The sequence below is a fragment of the Glandiceps talaboti genome, chromosome 16 (assembly GCF_964340395.1).
Source record: "Glandiceps talaboti chromosome 16, keGlaTala1.1, whole genome shotgun sequence".
Lineage (NCBI taxonomy): Eukaryota > Metazoa > Hemichordata > Enteropneusta > Spengelidae > Glandiceps > Glandiceps talaboti.
The window spans coordinates 8,103,706-8,122,926 of NC_135564.1; the positions used below are offsets into that span (position 1 = coordinate 8,103,706).

At 35.7% G+C, this 19,221-nt stretch overlaps 1 protein-coding gene across 1 annotated transcript; it reads right to left on the reverse strand.

The window, feature by feature from the left end:
- Positions 1–572: 572 nt before the first annotated feature.
- LOC144447584 (mRNA (2'-O-methyladenosine-N(6)-)-methyltransferase-like) lies at positions 573–13,869 on the reverse strand. Its single transcript, XM_078137659.1, has 14 exons — positions 13,766–13,869; positions 11,368–11,791; positions 8,544–8,743; positions 7,035–7,189; positions 6,515–6,746; positions 5,995–6,094; positions 5,447–5,609; positions 4,614–4,786; positions 3,575–3,661; positions 3,033–3,217; positions 2,301–2,394; positions 2,048–2,148; positions 1,479–1,553; positions 573–837 (listed from the first exon to the last, which is right to left on the reverse strand). Exons 2-14 carry the CDS (start codon positions 11,719–11,721, stop codon positions 573–575), a joined length of 2,184 nt encoding a protein of 727 aa, XP_077993785.1. The 5' UTR covers positions 11,722–11,791; positions 13,766–13,869.
- Positions 13,870–19,221: the final 5,352 nt, after the last annotated feature.

The following is a 19,221-nucleotide window of genomic DNA, read 5'->3' on the forward strand; positions in this document are numbered from 1 at the left end:
GCCCTCTAGTGGTATGACGTTGATATTGAGAGGAGTGTTCTTTTCATTGCAAGTGATGCAGCAGAGTTTCTGTGACATCGCACAGTAAAAATGTAATCAAACATTACTGTCAAAATGTGTTCAACCACAAGGTGTTGAAAACAATACTAAGATTTTCATTTCTTCACATATTTAACAATGTTTATGACAAAAGACATACTCTAAAAACTTCTCTTCTCGCTTTAGAAAGTATACTATTACTTAGGGCTGTAAGCTTTCTTAACTAGAGGAACCTATTTGAGAAAAAGTACAACACTAGAGGGGGCTATTTGTTTCCTTGAGGGCGCTGTTTAATGAAAAATGATGTATTCTCCGCAATAATTGACAAAATGAAACTATTTTCAGAAAGTACTAATCTAGCTGCTGACATTGAAATGATTTCTGGGAGATAAAATATTGGCAGGTTCAGGAATAATATTGCAAAAACATTCATTAAAATAGTCCATGTCTTGTATGTGGACATGTAATGTTCATTGGGAACCAGTTGATTGGGGATAGCCATGTACCATTTTGATTTGAAACCCAGCCAACATTTACCTGCTGGTGTGGCTACTACTACTAGTACTACTTGCTGTGCTGTTACGCCGTGTGTTGCTGTTACTGCTGCTGTTGCTGTTTGTGCTAGTCTTGTTGTCAAGCTTCATCGTTGCTGTTGTTGCAGCTTCATTGCCAATTGGTCTGAAAGCATGAAGCAGCTCCTCAACTTTTTCCTTTGTTGGTCCCCATTTTTCATAACCAGCCTGGTTTTGTAGGAAGAATACCAACGTTCCATGTACTGCTCTGTAGTACAACTCAGTACTGTAAATAGATACAAGATAACACTGTAAATAGTAATACACACATATATACATACATACATACATACATACATACATACTAGTACATACATACATACATACATACATACATACATACATACATACATACATACATACATACATACACACACACATATACATACATACATACATACATACATACATACATACAATACATACATACATACATACATGCACACACACACACACACACACACATCCATCCATCCATCCATACATACATACACACACATACATTGCATACATACACATTCATACATACAATCACATATTATACATACATACATACATACATACATACATACATACATACATACACACATTCATACACACACAGACATAGACACAGACACAGACACACACGTACACACACACATAGACACACACACAACAATGAATTGTAGTTCAGTAATGCTAACAAAAATTAAGTAAATATGGTAATTAGTTGAATGTGTTGTAACGACCTAGAACTATCTCAAACACAATCCTACATTCATTTCCCATTTTACAGTGGATTTGCCAATTTCTGTTGGTAGCATGCTGTTCAAGTCATTGACCTTTGACACTTACTAGTCTGTGAAGTCTAAGAATAAAGCTTACTTTGAACAAGTGTGTTGTGTTCCACTTCTGTATTCATGTTCAAATGCAGGTATAACACATTGTTTTCTCTTGTACCTGGGGGGAGGTCAAATATATGTCATGAATGGTCACAATGTATTATTTGGTATATTAGTATCACACATTTACATCAGTCTACATACATACCATCCAGCATTGTATGATGGGAGACAGTCCGAAACTTTGTGTTTCCATTTCCGTGGTTAATTTTGTTACAAACTTAAGTATTCTTATGTTGTATTCCAATAACCAAAACATATTACATCATGCCTAGCACCTGGTAGATTTCTGACGAAAATTACGACAATCATAATATACAAATGCAGGACAAGTAACTAATCGAACGCGCTAGAGTTTCAGTTACCAGTCATCTATGCACATACCAAATTACATCAAGCCCTGCTGACACAAAATTGCTTCTTAATGTAGAATGCACTTTGGGGGATATATCAAATTTCTTCACTAGCACTTCTCTCCAAACTTTGCCGTATGATCTAAACATACCAAAATAAAGATGTAACTTTTACTTGTTGTATCCCTATACTCCTTACCTGCTATCTTCCATCCTAGTTAAAGCTGGTGTAGGGGGGTCTCTCCATTCTGGTATGAACACTACGAATGACAGTGGATCATCGGTTTTACCCAGTAAATCCTAGTAAAAATAGATAATATGATGTTGATCAGGTATAAAGTAGCTAGAAGAGGAGTTTATCTAAGGACTGGAACATTGGTTTTACCCAGTAAATCCTAGTAAAATAGATGATAAAAATTTGGTAATGAGATGACAGCACCAGAAATACCAACCTCAAAATGATCTACCATAGCTTCCATTAACTCTTCACCAAATGGTGGGTTGGCTTCAAATGAACCACTGACCGGATGGAAATCAAGGATGGGCCTACAAACAAACAAACAAACAAACAAACAAACAATAATCTTACTGAGAGAGGAACACAATTCAACAACATAATTTGATTTGTGTATAACATTTCACACTTAAAAATATCATATTTTTTCCACCTTCAATACAGTTCACCGGGTGTGAAATGATATCTATGTGTACTTGTTTCGGACAAGTGATTTAAAACCTTGGGCAAATTATTTTAACCAATGCTTATCCCAAGAGACAATTAGTAGAAATTCTCATGGTTATCAACTAAGGATCACAAGGCGGATGGTGATGGACAGCTTCGTCTGCCACTATTCAAGAACAACTTTTCTGTTCCTGCAGAAATTTTCAAAGTGATATTTTTGAAATATATAAACATAAAGATGAATCATGATGGTACATATGAAGGTCGCAAAAAATATTCACTTTGTCACTTTGTGGCTGAGTACTCTTTGATTTAAGTTTTATTTTTCTAGTTTCCATTCGGCGAGTGCATGTTTTATTTCAACCCCTGTATCAAGGATACAAATTTGCTAACCCTGTGTCAGTCTGGTGTTCACAACAATAGTTCCTCCATGTGTTGGATTTTACTTTGCTGATGAATCGAAAATGTTTCAAGATGAGTAAATGACAAAATAGTAACTCACCCTCTAGAACCAAAGTATCCATCTGTATCGTTAAATGCTGAACAATATTGCCTAAAATAACAATTTAAAGGCGATGCAAAACATTCAAATGTCACGCCAAAAAGTCTGTGTAAAGCTTCAAAGACAGATATAGGGAGTGCTCCTTGCAGGCCACTGCCCTCATTGGCTCGGATACCAAACATTGTCTGGGGAGGAAAGAAAACGAAATATGATCAACAAAAACAGTTACTATATAGGTACTGTTCCTTGCAACCAACTGCCTTTGTTAGCTTGGATACTATGGCATGGATTGGAGAGACAATACCATGTACAAGCCAAGTTGAACAAAAAAAAATATGGAATTTATACCCTGGTTGTTTTTTAATTTCTACTCAGAGAGTCAAAGAATTCCCCCCAAAATGTGATTCTACGAGTAGAAATAATATTTTTATTTTGAAATAAAAAAAACCACATCTTTTAAAATTTGTTAGATTCTGTAAATACTGATCTTTTTTCAAAACATAAAATAGTACTTTCTGATAAGCTGTACTTGTACTCTTTACCTGATATCTTTTCAGCAAACACCAAACTCTACCCAGGAAATTATCAAATCTAGGGTCTTCTCGACAGTGAAATCGGTATAGATGCTCCTACAACGAAATGGAATAACAAGTGAATTAATTAAAAATAGCACATTAAGATTTTTAATATCAATTTAAAACATACCAAATGAAGAACAGATTGTAATTACATGCCTTTTATAGGCGAGACTGGGGTACAAAAGACCCCCTAACTTTGTGGTGGTTATTGTCAAACTTGAATGCGTACAGTGAACAACACAGCATTTCCTCTATGAAAATCCATGACAACAATGAGCAGCTGGTGGCATTTGGTAATAAATTTGGTATGTATGGATGTATGAATGTCTTGGGAATGTGTGTGTTGTTACAGAAAGTTGCTATTTATACATGGTATTTGGACAAAATCAGATCAGACTAGGGTTTGTTTGTTTGTTACTCGTACTGTTACATTGATTAATTATTCAAAATTAGGATGTCCAGGTGCTAAAGACAACCACACAGGTGGCCAGCTCTGCCTTTTAATATACAGTTTTCTAAATTAATGTATATTTACATTTCTTTGTCAAAAGGTATGCATCTGTCACTCAGTAACTATAGCCCTGTCTCCACCTGAATTGATTCAATTAAATTGGTTCAAAATCGGTTTATGTCCACATGAGAAAACTGAGCAACGGATTTTTATCAATAAACTGATACAAAACCATCCCCTGATGTGGTTTTGAACCGAGTCAACTAAATCTGTTCAAAACCGATTCAGCGCATTGTGAGGACGCGATGAACCAAATTTGATTCAACCAATTTCAAATCAATTCAAAATTCTACATGGGGACAGGGCTTATATCAATCACACAAGCCATGTGGACACTGGCATGAAATGAAAGAGACATGTGCAGAGCGTCACTGACGCAAATTATCAATTGCTAGCAGGGTGTCAAGTCCTGCTAGCACCCCACATACAGAACACCATTCTGGCACTGTAAGATATGCTGGTTACCTTGGAAACATTTCATATTTTACTTACCAGTTTCTGAAAATGTGAACTATTGACTTTGCAAGTTTCATTTTTGCATTTCAAAACTGTATATTGATTTTCTATGGTATATTCCACTGTCGGCAACCTAGGTGACGGTGCTGCTAACTGTATTGAATAACATGGTACTTTCCTTACAGCCGGGTCTCGGAAGTATGGAATCTCTACAACCACAAAAAAACCAAAAAAACCCAGTGTTTTAGCTTAAATTTTGGCAACCAAAGAAACAGAAAGAGGATATTTGGTAAAACTCACATATATTTTCATATCTCTTACAAAACTTTTGATGAGAAAACCTGGTAGAAAAAAGTGTGGAATTCAGCTAGATTTTACCTACTTTACTGCTCTTCCCAACAAGTCTTCATCGAAGACATAATCCTCCCACCAACATTTCAACATAGTAATTCGTATTCTGAATTCTTTATGACAAATATGGCTTTCGTGTCGTCGTCCCCTCTCAATTTGCAAAGGATGCGAAGAGCAACAAAATCTCGACAGTGCTGTTCTAAATTTACAAATTTTAACACAGCTGCTTAGATATCTCTCTCTGGTTCAAGCACTGATTTGAAATCTCAATTGTGTTGTAATAAGTTTGTTTCTAAACATACAGTACTTCTGTGGTATAAACTAGTTTTTAGAACAAGGTCCTAAAATCAGCAGGTAAATACTCATATTATCACATCATCGTAGCATTGTTTGAAAAGTTGAGAAGTGACGATTTGGCAGAAGCCTATCGATTTATACTTTTCAGTCTGAAGTACGGACATGTAAAAGAAGATGCAGTCAATAACACTGATCCAAGTATATTAACGGTTTTTTTTTACCTGTTATTCCGTGTTCTTTGAGAATCTCCCAGTGTTTATCACTCACTTTCTTGGCATATTCACACGATAAATGATACATCTTTGTACAAATCGCTTCTACTGACGATTTGGCTGCCTCTGTCAGATGAGGTCCACACTGAGTTTTCAGATGGGTTAGCCTTTCCTGATAAAGGTAAATTATTATATAATACCAGTTACATTGACATTCAAAATTGCATTATGGATTCCATGCACTATCATGTACATAGGCTGCAGTATACTGCATGCTCTTCAGGGAGTTGAAGTAAAATGGATCTCTTTAAACACAACATACTATTCGTACCAACGACAGCGGTAGTTCAATGCTATTGGAGCTTGTAAATAGATGTGATGACGTTATCGTGACATCCTCACATAATTACTTTCAGGCTGGAGGTTGAGTCTGTAGTACCATGATCTGGAGACAATCTGGACAATTTGCAAAAGATGGCCATTTTGAAATTGACATGTGTTAAAAAAAATTACATAATGTAAACAATAACTATTTAAATCTAGAAGCTGACATGTACCTTGCATTCCTCCAATGAAGCTGATTGTTGACTTCGTAGCCACGAGAAAGTGTCTTCAACGTTCCATTTGACAACCTTACGACTCTCTGGCGAAACATTTCTGATAAAAACAAAATTTACTCATTCAAATCATTTTTGATGAGGTAAAGTTTTATGAGGTTAAGTTTTATTTATGTAACTTATTCAAAACATGTTTGATGAAGTCAAGTTAACATACAGATTTACAGACCATTCTGCTTACATATAGTGTTGTGTGTCACAGTTGTTTCATTCTTTACTCCACTAAATTTACCCATCTAGCAACTGATACCTACTGGTACTAGTGGTAGAGATGATTTATACTAGACAGTGTAGAACTTCACTCTGTAAAAAATCCCCGCCCACATACACACATTTCCCATGAACACCCCCCCCCCCCCCCCACCCAACACACACACACACACACCCAAAAGATCTACTAGTATGTATACATATTCCTACATATTCTGATAATGGCAAGGTAGACAGCATAATTCCCTACCTTGAATTGATCATTTTCTTGGCAGCCTCTACGTATCTGAAAAGCTGCTTTCTTGCATCATTTGCGTATTTAGGACGAAATAGTTTGACTGGGATGTCATTGATTATTTCTCGATACATGGATGGAGAAATCTCCTTTGGACAGTTGCTCGGTAACAGTGGGTCATTTCCCCTATCACACACCTTCCTTTCAAGTAACCATCTGTTAAAAGACTCCTTAGGAGCATGGATATCTGTGGGGGTGAAGAATTGTGAAAAGACTCCTCAGCAACATGAATATCTGTGGGGTGAAGAATTCTCATGGGTTCAGTGTTAATGCAGGAGGAAACCGGAGTACCCGAGGAAAACCTGTGTTGTTCGGTAGAGTCAAACTGAACGACATTCTTCCTACTTACAGCGTGGAAAATTTAATTGAACCCTGAATGGGGTTCGAACCCCGACCGCAGTGGTAAGAGGCAAGTGGTTTAACCACTTGGCCACCGACAACCCCTGAACCGAATTCATTTGAACTGTACACTTACTTTCTCGTCCATGACACATGTCTTGGTAAGTAGTGCGTAGTCTAGCTGTGAGGAGAGCTCTTTCCATCTCAATGTCTGGATGTGGTGGTAATACATTGATGGGTTTCCTCTCCATAATCCATGTATTATTATTTAAAGTAAAATCCCAATATGGGCTGAAAATATCAAATTAGCATAAATGAATAACATAATCTCCAAATATGGGCCGAAAATATCAAATTAGCATAAATCAATATGTGCACTCCAAATATGGGCTGAAAATATCAAATTAGCATAAATTAATATGTGCACTCCAAACCTGGCTGAAAATATCAAATTAGCATAAATGAATATACATTTATAAGTCATAGATAAGCACACCAGTGTTTTGTTAAAGGTCATAAATAGATAACATACATATACATGCATTTCTATGCACTTAACTGGAATTACTTTTCTAAGTCACTCGTGGTTTCTAAGCCACTTTGTGTACACTGAACAAACTCTACCCTACTTGTGTTGACTCATATTGGCTTCCAGATATGTCTTAGTGTGTTATTTATTCATATTCTTTACACTGACTTTACGAAAATGGAACCAGTTACAGACATTGCCACTCTCATGGTAAAGGTTTGCATAATGTCACCATATGTATGTTTGTTAATTTTGATTTTGTGTACTGCACACATATGCATGTTAATACACAAAGGACAGCAGAAAACAGGCTTTCGGCTGACTAAGATAGACACAAACGAAAGCAATTGTTGCAACATGATATTACAGCTAAAATGATGTAGGCTTGGTGTGTGACATAACATTTTAATACACACCCTCAGACAACTTCTAATGCAAAAAGAAACAATTACATAGGTGTTGTGCATAGTGGGGATGTAGAAGTAGTCAAGTTGAAATGTTGATTATCAGTTAGATAATAAACAATTGCAGCTATTGAAATCATCCAGTCCATGTGTAATGTTTTCATTAGCAGCCTGATTTTACTGTAGTGTGAAAGAATAGCAATGCTTATGTTCAATGTGATTGGGCAAAGGATCCTGCTGTGTTTATTGTGTCACTGATATTGTTTGTCCAGAGTTGAAATATGTCTAGCTCTGTGTCAAAAAACATAATGTCCCATGACTGAAACACCAAGCCTACATCATTTTAGCTGTAATGTCCCATGAGTGAAACACCAAGCCTACATCATTTTAGCTGTAATGTCCCATGACTGAAACACCAAGCCTACATCATTTTAGCTATAGCTATTGAACAGATGTTGGTTTCAGTAGGGAGGCATTTCTGATGTCTTCAGTGATCCTGTAGTACACTTTTTTGAGGACTTCCAATATTTACACTAACTTGATCACAAAGTGATTAGGTTTGCACAACAGAGGAACCACTATCACCTACTAGTGTAATCTACCACATCACATGTAGCAATAGTTTTAGTTTGTGTCTATGTTCGTAAACTGAGACCTGGATTGCCAGAATAGTATAAACATATATTTAAAACTGTCATTTTAGTTCACTAACCTTTTTAATCCTGGCATATTTGCAGGATTTTGTTGAACTTGTTGTTGTCTTTTAGAAGGAGGACCCATAGACTGATCATCCATACTTTTCCTCTTTTCACCAATAACTGCAGCTTGTACTGGTCTAGCACCATCTGTACTATTTCTATTAGGTCTCGTTTCAGGTACTATTGCAGAGCTGATACCGAGCGGGTCACTTTGCTGTTTGTCAAAAAAAAATAATAACAATCACATTTTTGTTAACCAAAGTCAGAAACCTATGGTGGTGTGATCATTTTGATGTGAACAATTTCCAAACTAGATACTTACACTCACATACTAATTGAATACCATAGCAACCACTCTGGTGGCTTTTGATTTTGAGTTGTTTACATACATTTTCGTACATGTACCATGGAGTTATTATACTTCCATGCATGTACATACATATATCTGCACACATTATCATAGCCTTCACTTTTGGTCAAAAAAACTGCTTTCAAACAATGCCTCCTAGTGACTAGATTATCTTTTGTCTTTCTGATCACAATAATATGTAGTCTCTAAGATTCCGATACTCGTGCCATACTCAGCTAGCAGTCATCGTCTGTGCTATTCTATGGGCCTATGCCTGCTAGACCACAGGATTTAGGCCACTCCTTGAACTTGTGATTAGAAATTCAAACAGGGGTCATTAAAGACATATAGATTAAAAATCAAATAGACAGAATAGTTTCTGCTTCTGATGTTATGAATGACTGTTGTTATGGTGATACTTGTAAATTGTTTGTACTTGATGAAATACCAGACTTTGGCCGAAACCTTATGTTTATGATTGACATAGGATTAGGTGGCTGGGCTTATAAATCAGCACTGAAAGGCTAACACCATGGTCAGTCTGACACCTAGAACATAACAATATTTGATCACAGGATTGACTGCAGCCCAGTCTGGTTGCTAATGTGGGGAAAATGGGTAGGTTAGTACAGTCGTGGTTAAGAACCCTGATAGGGCTGAACAACACGACGTATCTTACAGTCTAAATAATATGGTGTTTTGTGAGAAGTCGACCTCAATTACAGAAACATTTTAGTTATAGCTGTGAATGCCAATGGCAAGGCATGGCATGCAATAATCAACACAATGCATATAAAAGAAACATGAGTCCTACAAATTTACAATCATTGAAAATTGCAAAATACAGAACAAAATGAATTGACTAATCATATTACCAGAGACTTTTGTTATGGAATACATGTTAATAGTCACAGCAGCACACTACAGTGAGTCCTCATCTCATGTATACTGGACCTCACTTCCGGTCAAGTAGTACAATGTAGCAGCTGCTAAACAGCACCCCTAGTGGCCAAAACTATACATTCTTTCATCTTTCCAATAAATGGAGTCACCACATTACACTTACTGAATACATTATGGTAATATTATCTGATTCTGAAAATTGTTTTTCCGTCAGTTTCACACAACTGCAAATATGAAAACATTTATGTAATCTTTGAACTACAACCTCTCCAGTGTTGCTCACATACATGTACAATGTACTGCCATGAGAAATATGTTAACAAATTTAGTGCAATTCCAAATGCTGTGAGGCTGAGTGTCACCGAAATGAATCCAGAGCTGTGATTGTCTGGCAGTGTGAGAACTTGAAGAATTTGATAAACAGAAATAGCCTGTAAAACTGCAGTGTCAAAAACTATCTTTCAGTTCAATTCAATAAGTTTATTTATCCTAAATTAGGCAAATCAGTTTGGCGGACATAACATCTACACATCAAAAATAAAGAAAGAAAGGATAATTGAAAAAATAAATGGATGAAAGAGTGACAAGTGTCTTAACCTCTTAAAGGGCTATGTTTCAATCCCGGGTAATCGCATTAGTGTTATCTTATTGAGATTATTCTTTTGTTCTGGACCAACTGTTTCCATATTTGGGCCAAACAATCTGCTTTGATACCCAGACTTTAATCCGAATCTGAAAATGGGCCTTTAAACTATACTATACTGTACTGACTAGAATAATTTATTACAATTTAGAATCTGTGTCATATCAATTTGAGCTTGTAATGTCACACGTACACTAATATCAGTTTACATGTAAATCTGATTATAACTATTATTAAGCAGCGCTCTTTTAAAACGTAAAGATTGTAGAATGACCAGAGTATCCACATCGTCGCACACCTCAACCATTTTACGGTACCTTTCTTAACGAGTCAGTCCCTACTTTTATTTTGAAGTGTAGAGGAAGAAAATAATAGCTCTGGTTTGCGAGAATGACTATCAACTGTACTGCCATATGAACTTGCTGAAGGTGCATCTCATTGTTTTAAATGAAAATAAAGCTGTACACATTGATAATCTGCAATCTGGTTAAAGTGGCTTTAGCATATGGATGAGGATTGGGTATTTATTTTGGATTTTCCATTTATAAATCTATTTTATCATGACTTCCTACTTGAAAACTCAATGTGAACAACATATTCCAAGTCCTTGTTTGTAACTCAAAAAATTTGTTATTGTACATACAACAACAAACTCTTTAAATTTGTTTTAAAGCTTTTTGCAAATGTATTGAGTTACAAACTCAGACTTGGTCTATGTTGTTTCACATTGATTTTTCAAGTAGGAAGTCATGATCAAATTGTTTTAGAACTTAAAAATATAAAATAACTACGAAATCCTCATCCATATGGTCACTTTAACTATTGAACATTATATCAAAGATCTCAAAGAACGGTTCTGAATTTTCTAAGATATGTATAGTTTAGTTATCAAAAAAAGGAAAACATGTCGATTATCTGTACATCTACTGATTATGTAACTTACTCTCAGTACTTGAGGACTGTTCAATGGTGGCATATCCCATAACGATTGATTAGAGTTCTTATTGAAGTAGTAGGGTCTCCTTTCCCGTTTACTCCAAAACTTTCTCCAGCCTGCCTGTAGTAATTCTTCAGGCAGGTCATGTACAGGGTCAGGACTGGTTGGCGTTGATGGCTGCGGCGATAAAACCGGTTGGGGTGATGGCGTCATGTGTCCCTGCGGCGAGAACGGCTGTGGAGACGGTGTTGTCTGTGAATACAGCTGTCTCTCCTGGCTCTGTTGATGTGGCATTTTGAGTGGCCTTGATAGTTGTGATTTGGAAGGACCAGTAATGTTAGACCTGTCAAGGGGATCCATTGTAAGGTGCAAGTGTAAAGTAATTTACTTCACAACGACCATCTTCAGTTTAAACACTCTAGGCACGGCGCTGTGAAACAAAACGATAATATACTAATGATTATCATATACTTATGCGCAGATCAATCAGTCTTGATGACGTTAAAACACAAACTATCACTTCTGACATGAAACATCAAACGTCAAGATATTCAGAAAATGCCTTTCTGATTAAACAAGATATGGCGATTCTGAACATAAACAAACATACATAAATAAACCTCTCTTTGTTCACATTACAGTTCATGTCCTTTCCACATACTGACACTTGTCTTCAAACTTGTGTCACCATGCAGAAATGCCACTTTCGGTGATATAAACAACAAGGTAATAAGCTCAATAGTATGGTGATACATTACAGCATTGTAAGTCTACTTGAGTCGGCCATTTTATGATGGCTGTCTACTTGAAAAAATCAATGTGAAATAACATTGACAAAGTCTATGTTTGAAACTCAATACATTGCAAAAAAAAGAAAAGAAGAAGAAACGTGTAAAGTTTGTTGTTGTACATACAATAAAAAACAGATTATACACAGTATTTTTTGCAATTTATTGAGTTACAAACAAGAACTTGGTCAGTGTTGTTTCACGTCGATATCTCAAGTAGGAAGAATACCAAATCCAAAATGAAAACCCACTCCTCATTCATAAATGGCAACTTTCAAAGAAATCATTAATCATACTGAGGTTGATTCCTCTACAACTATACTTTCTTGACTAAAAATTTTGCTTGATAAAAATTCAAGTTTTTCAATTCAAAGACACAAGCGTGAACTAGCTTGATTTTCCTACCAAAACATTATTTTTTCATCAATGAAACCAACAGCGACTATATCGTAGTATCTGCAATACTGTATTACTCTTTCCTGATCTTTTAAAATCAAATGCAACAGGTGAAATTTTCAGTACAAAACTGCACACTGTTCTTGTTATTATGCCTGTAACTTTGAATTCTTATGGAAACACTTTTATTTTGATATCTACTAACTTTCTGCCACAAGTATGGCAAATTTGAAAATACCACACAACACAAAACAATATTACATCTCATGCTAGATTTTTATACAGCACTTTCCCATTCACATCTTTACAATTCAAGTTTAATAGCCAAGTAGTCAATGTTATCATAATGTCCTAAGTCTTCGGTAAACATTCACAATCAAAGAAATACTCAAGAATGGGGCACCTGATGATTTGTAGACACAAACAAGCAGTACAGACACTAACATCTTATTTCAGCTTCTTTTGTTAGTGACTGACATTAAAAATGATTGCGTTACCCCAACTATGTTTACTGTGTTCATGGAGGTAGGTCTCCTACAGTATATCTCCATGCACAGTTCATTCCTGTCTTGTCAATGCAACAGGTAGTTTGTATGCATTTACTTTCAGTTTAACACCCACAGGCTAGGCAGTTCATTAAAACAGACAAAGCCTACTTCTCTATGTCAATCAAATATTTCATTTTAACATTTCTTTTGGTTAAATTTCTGATCTTTCTGTTTCTCCAATGTTTATACATTATTCACACTGTACCATACAAATACTAGCTCTTTTGAAATGTTGTAGTGGAGAGTGCGTGAGTATAAACCAAGGCAGAACACTGACCAGTCGGAGAAGGGAAAGTGAGAGTCAATAGTCCAGACTGTGGTATTGTTTCCGCCAACCTTTAGCCTCCTTTATTCACGATTTGAAATAGTTTGATTGAACCCTGTGCTCAACTCATTATAGGTGACGCGAGCGCTGTCTACTACACAAATGACTTTCCTGCACAATGCGCAAATTCGATGAATAGCTATCGTTCTGTAGTACCGTTGTACAGATCACGACAGCGTAACTGCCATGGACGTATACATACGTTGAGTTTCCCAGAAAAAGCGTGAGCATTATTTACTAACATGAAAAGATCATCGCATCGCTGACACACTTCGATGCATATGCGCAATCCGCTCATGCAGCACACACCTAAAGTGGTTCTTGAATATATCAAGGTTATTACAAACCTTTCTTTCACCTCAAAGTCAAGATCATTGAGCACTCAAGTGCAAATGTATGAAAATACAACGTAGATATTACTTCTCACAGCCCAACGCATCCGCCATTTTGACGCAAAGCATCATGGGAATGGTGTAAACCCGACACTTGGTGGCGCCTTCAACAGCGAAAGAGGTCACACTGTGAGGTCAATCGTCCTTGGCACAATTCTGCGCAACAGTTTTACTATACGTAAACATGGTAAAACGTTGGAGGAATTATCATCATAAACAGCAGATTTTTCATTGAAAATTTAACACAAAGCAAATACACGTAAATATCTTAATCATATGGTCATGGTCTCATCTTGTAGTTTAAGAAGATTCATGAAATATCTGAACACTTTTCATCGAGTTATCCTCTTCTGCCATAGTATGTACAATCAAATACCCCATTGCGGAAAAAAAATTACGGGAAAATTTGAAGAAAAAAATTCTAGAAACCGGAAAAATTTTACAGACAAATATCAAAACTTTTTCCGTACTGTTTCAAAATTAAAACAAGCTGAGCTGTCAGTGTCTGTGACTTCCAAAAACAAACAAACAAACAAACAAACAAACACACACACACACACACACAAAAACAAACAAACAAACATTTTCGATGCAAGAACATTAATTTATTTCACCTTGTATTTATTTTTTATCCGTGTACAGTTTTATACTCAAAAGCACAATTTATAATGTCATTATTACAAAGCGTAAATAAAGATCTCAACGTTTCATAGTTTATATAATACTACCTCAGACCACTATGATACTACCAACGTACATTGAGGACCAGCCTTGCAGTCTCTCAGGCCTACACAATCACGTCATATGTTGCATAAATGTAAATGTTGGATTTAGACCTAGTGAGTAAACGGTTCAGTGACGAATGTGAACGAGCAAAGCGTGATATGTATAATTATATTGGACCCTTCCTTCAACAATATCCACCGTCTACGAATTCGACACATCGCGGTCATTAAGCTTAGATATTTACAAAGAAGATGTATGAAACAAATATATTCAAATAAACATTAACAACAATGTCATCATTTTTTCATCCGTCCCTTCCCCCCCCCCTCTCTCTCTCTCTCTCTCTCTCTCTCTCTCTCTCTCTCTCTCTCTCTCTCTCTCTCTCTCTCTCTCTCTCTCTCTCTCTCTCTCTCTCTCGTGCGCGTGCGTGCGTGCGTGTGTGTACACACACGTGTGTATGTAGTTTTGAGATAATCTTTTCTTTTGAAAGCCAAAACTGTGTCTCACATCAACATGGCTAATGTAGACAATGCAATGCTGACATTTACGATGACAGGAATAGGATATATCCAGTGTTCAAGACATCAGTACAAATGTCATCAACATTAATTGATATGTGGTTCACCTAGTTCACTGACATCAATCAACAAATGTACGGTTACAGCATGGTGCACAGCAACATCACATTGAATTCAAATTGATATTGCAATATAAAAGCTGATATATTGTAAAGCTAGTCTGGAGAATGACAATCATGTCAAAGATTACAGTTGTATGTACTCTTTTGATTTGATGGGGATTATAGAATTTTTTAGATTGATATATGATAGAAAGTAGGTTACTTATAAGTAGGTTATATATATATATATATATATATATATATATATATATATATATATATATATATATATATAGTGCTCGATGCAATATTAGTAATAGTCTCTCTCTCTCTCTCTCTCTCTCTCTCTCTCTCTCTCTCTCTCTCTCTCTCTCTCTCTCTCACTCTGTCAGACACCACTTCCCCAGTGCGCATTGCCTACAGAGAATAGAATAACTATATATATGTATTCTTATAATTTCTTAGAAGAAGTGCATGTTGGCGTACAGTTCAGATCACAAGTTGTAATGTTTTTTAAATGATCGATAGCTTCCATTAATAGTTTAAAACAATATTTAAATTGGAATCTGAAGGTCTGAACTCTATACCAACAGGTTATTGTAAGTACTTATTATAGTGTATATAGTATATACTTTACATATCTATTGTCAAAATACGTACGGAAATGATATGTACGTATGCATGCATGCATGCATGCATGCCACGTGATGCATGAATCTTTCAGTCAGTTTCATATGTCAGCGAGTGCAGTTTTAATCTGAATCATTACACAATTTTCGGAAGTTCAATAGTCTACGACATTGATTGAACTTGACGTTTAAAGTGTGTTTATTAAAGCGGGACATAATTAAATTCTGTCCTACTCTGCTGTAACGACATACAGGTTACTCTTTCAAATGTAAAGGTCATGGAAACATTCCCTATAGTAGTAAGTTAAATGGCATTGCTTAGATGATGGAAATGAACGTGACAGCTGCTCATCTTCGTGAAAATTCTCCATACATGTTTTGGTTATTGTGGTCCACTACAAGCCGATTAAAGCTCTGGTGTGGTGAATGTAGCTCACTGTTTTTATCAACTTCTATTTCCTCCATTTATTTGTTTGTTTGTTTTCAATTTGTTGTGCCGAGAGTGAGCGCTTCTTTCCTAGGAGCTGTGACCAAGACCAAAACATGATGAACATGTCATACAGAAGACAATATTGAAGCAAAAAAAAAAAATTAAGGTAATGCTAACAGTAAATGAACAGCCACCCACTACATCTGACTTTAATAAGATTGGGTTTAATGCAAAATTACATGTCGTAGCCCATATTCTGATTATTAGATAGATAAAATATTTCATAGTTTGGCCACTAGGAGCGCTATTCGAAATTCTTTTGGGGCAAGGGCTAGAATAGTTGAGCATTGTACTAGTATAAACTTAAGGGGGGGGGGTGTCAAATTAAAAAAAAGTCGATAGATTTTTTTTTATAATAATAATATATACTTTATAATAATAATAATAATAATAATTGATAAACATTGATATTTGAATATGTAATAAATGCAAAAAAATACTATGTCACCACCTTTGTTTTCAAGATAATTACCGTTTCTTGTATCTACACATATTTTTTTGAGTCAAAATAAGTAGATTTACAACTATTAACTACATCACAATTTTTGATAGTTAAAGATTATCCCCGGAGCACTTAATGAACTTACATTTTTGTGTGCAATGTATAGTATGTCTAGACATATTTGTTTTGTAATTTCTTTTCATTATTTCATAAAATATTATGTTATTTTATCCCCACCTGCTTTATTATTTTTTAAGAAAAACCCAAGAAAACTGCACAAAAGATAAAAGTCCGTGATAGATTTTTTTTATACGCTGTATGTGTACAATGTATTATTCCAGCTATTTATCAATGACAAATAGGGGGTCGCCGCGTCCGTTTAAATTCTAATATTAAAATTGTAACCCCATACCCCATCTGAATTTTGACATTTTCGACAGAAATATCTTATGAAATTTTGTTGAATTTTGACAAAAATTTAAATGAGCTTGTTTATCTTTGCAAATATGTATAACGTACCAATGCCCCTTCATAATTATACAACAAAAATCATTGTGTGCTAACTTGAAAATGCCAGTAAAAATGTGACCCCCACCCAATCAAAATTTCAACATTTTGAACAAAATTCACGTGAAATTGTATAATATTGGAACTCACAGGCACCAAGGGATATTTCTATTAGTTCATATGTATGTGAAATCAACTGAACTATTCAAATATGGAGTTTATTTATGTCTCCAAATGTCAAAGTGCTCATAATATTCACAAATGTGACCCCCCACCCCATTAAAATTTCCAACATTTTGAACAAAAAATCACATGAAATTGTACAATATTAGAACTCACAGGCACCAAGGGATATTTCTATTAGTTCATATGTATGCGAAATCAACTGAACTATTTGTATATGGAGTTTATTTATGTCTCCAAATGTCAAAGTGCTTATAATATTCACAAATGTGACCCCCCCACCCCATCACACTTTCAACATTTTGAACAAAAAATCACATTTTCGTACGCGTGCAGCTGTACTTTCGGCTTATATGTTTTACTAGCGGCTACCAGTAAACGATACTTACCTAACCACTGCTATGACGTACGGAGTTCTTCTATACACATTTTGTTCACGGCTTTGTGTGTTGCCATAAATTTGTTATTTCGATAATGCATCTATTGTGTATATTGTGTATTGTGTATATCTGTTGTTAAAAATGTACAATGTGCCTCGGAGACAAATTTGCCTGAAAATTTCTAGTTCTTAAAATCTCTCCTAACTATTGAAAGACGCCATACTGGACCTAAGTTCAGTTGTGTGCTTATAAACCAATATTATGACCGAGATTGTGGTTCAAGCTCTTGCTATAAATGATAAAAATGTATCATGATTTGATCTCTTTCAGAAATTTGAATGATCCCCTGGGGCAATGGTTGAAAATTATCATCTAGACGAAAGGAGACAAGGCGTTTGATAAGAATCACTCCTTGTCTCCCTTTGCATCATAATATGGGTTTTAGGCTTTTAGCACAATTGAATTTAGGTCCAGTAGTATTATAGGCATTGTAAAGTGTGTGTCTGTGTCTGTGTCTGTGTCTGTGTGCCAGTGTTTGTTTGCGTGCGTGCGTGCGTGTGTTTTTGTTTGTTTGTTTGTTTGTTTGCAAAGATAACAGGGGTGGGCATGCTAGTGGATTGACATTATTTTTAAAAATGAACACTTGCCTAGCAAGAAGACCACGCCCATAGTAAAGGTAACATTTTAGTTTGTATTACAAATATCAAAACAGGGATGGGTATGCACGTGGGTGAACATTCAAAATATGAACACATAGATTCATCTACCAAGTAAGACAACACCCATAGCAACAGTAAAATGGTCGATATTGTATATCGCATAGATGATAACAGGTGCTGATAAACGTTTGGATAACTAGAAAATATACAACATGCATGCCTAACGGCTGAGACCAGAGCAACAGGCAAAAGCTCTTTGCTAAGATGATAATAATGAGTCTAGCATTCAAATATAAACACAAATGTACATAGCAACCATGAACACACCCACAGCAACAGCCGATGGTATATGTGCAAAGTTGGGATTAGTATGAATGAACTTGCCAAGACAGAATAATGTACTAACAATTAATCTCTTTGAGAATTACACCATCAATCATTGCCCAAAACTCTACAGTTGTGCTACAACGCCATTGGTGCTATTTTCAGAATGATTTGATCAATGTATCCATTTCTAAATAGTGCCGTGTTTACCTCGTTTTCAATTTCCACTGGTGCGTGACTCTTTTCAGTATTATTCACGATAGAATAAGAACGACATAATGACACTAAATTGTCATACAGTTAATTACATTTGATTTTGCCCGAGAATTATTGATGTGTATGCAGGCAAATGAGCTCTCCATTTCGGTGCAAGCTAATTCAAGTAAAGTAATAACTAGTATTTTGTAGCGAGATATATAAAAAATTGATCATTACCTGGAGATCTTTGCCAT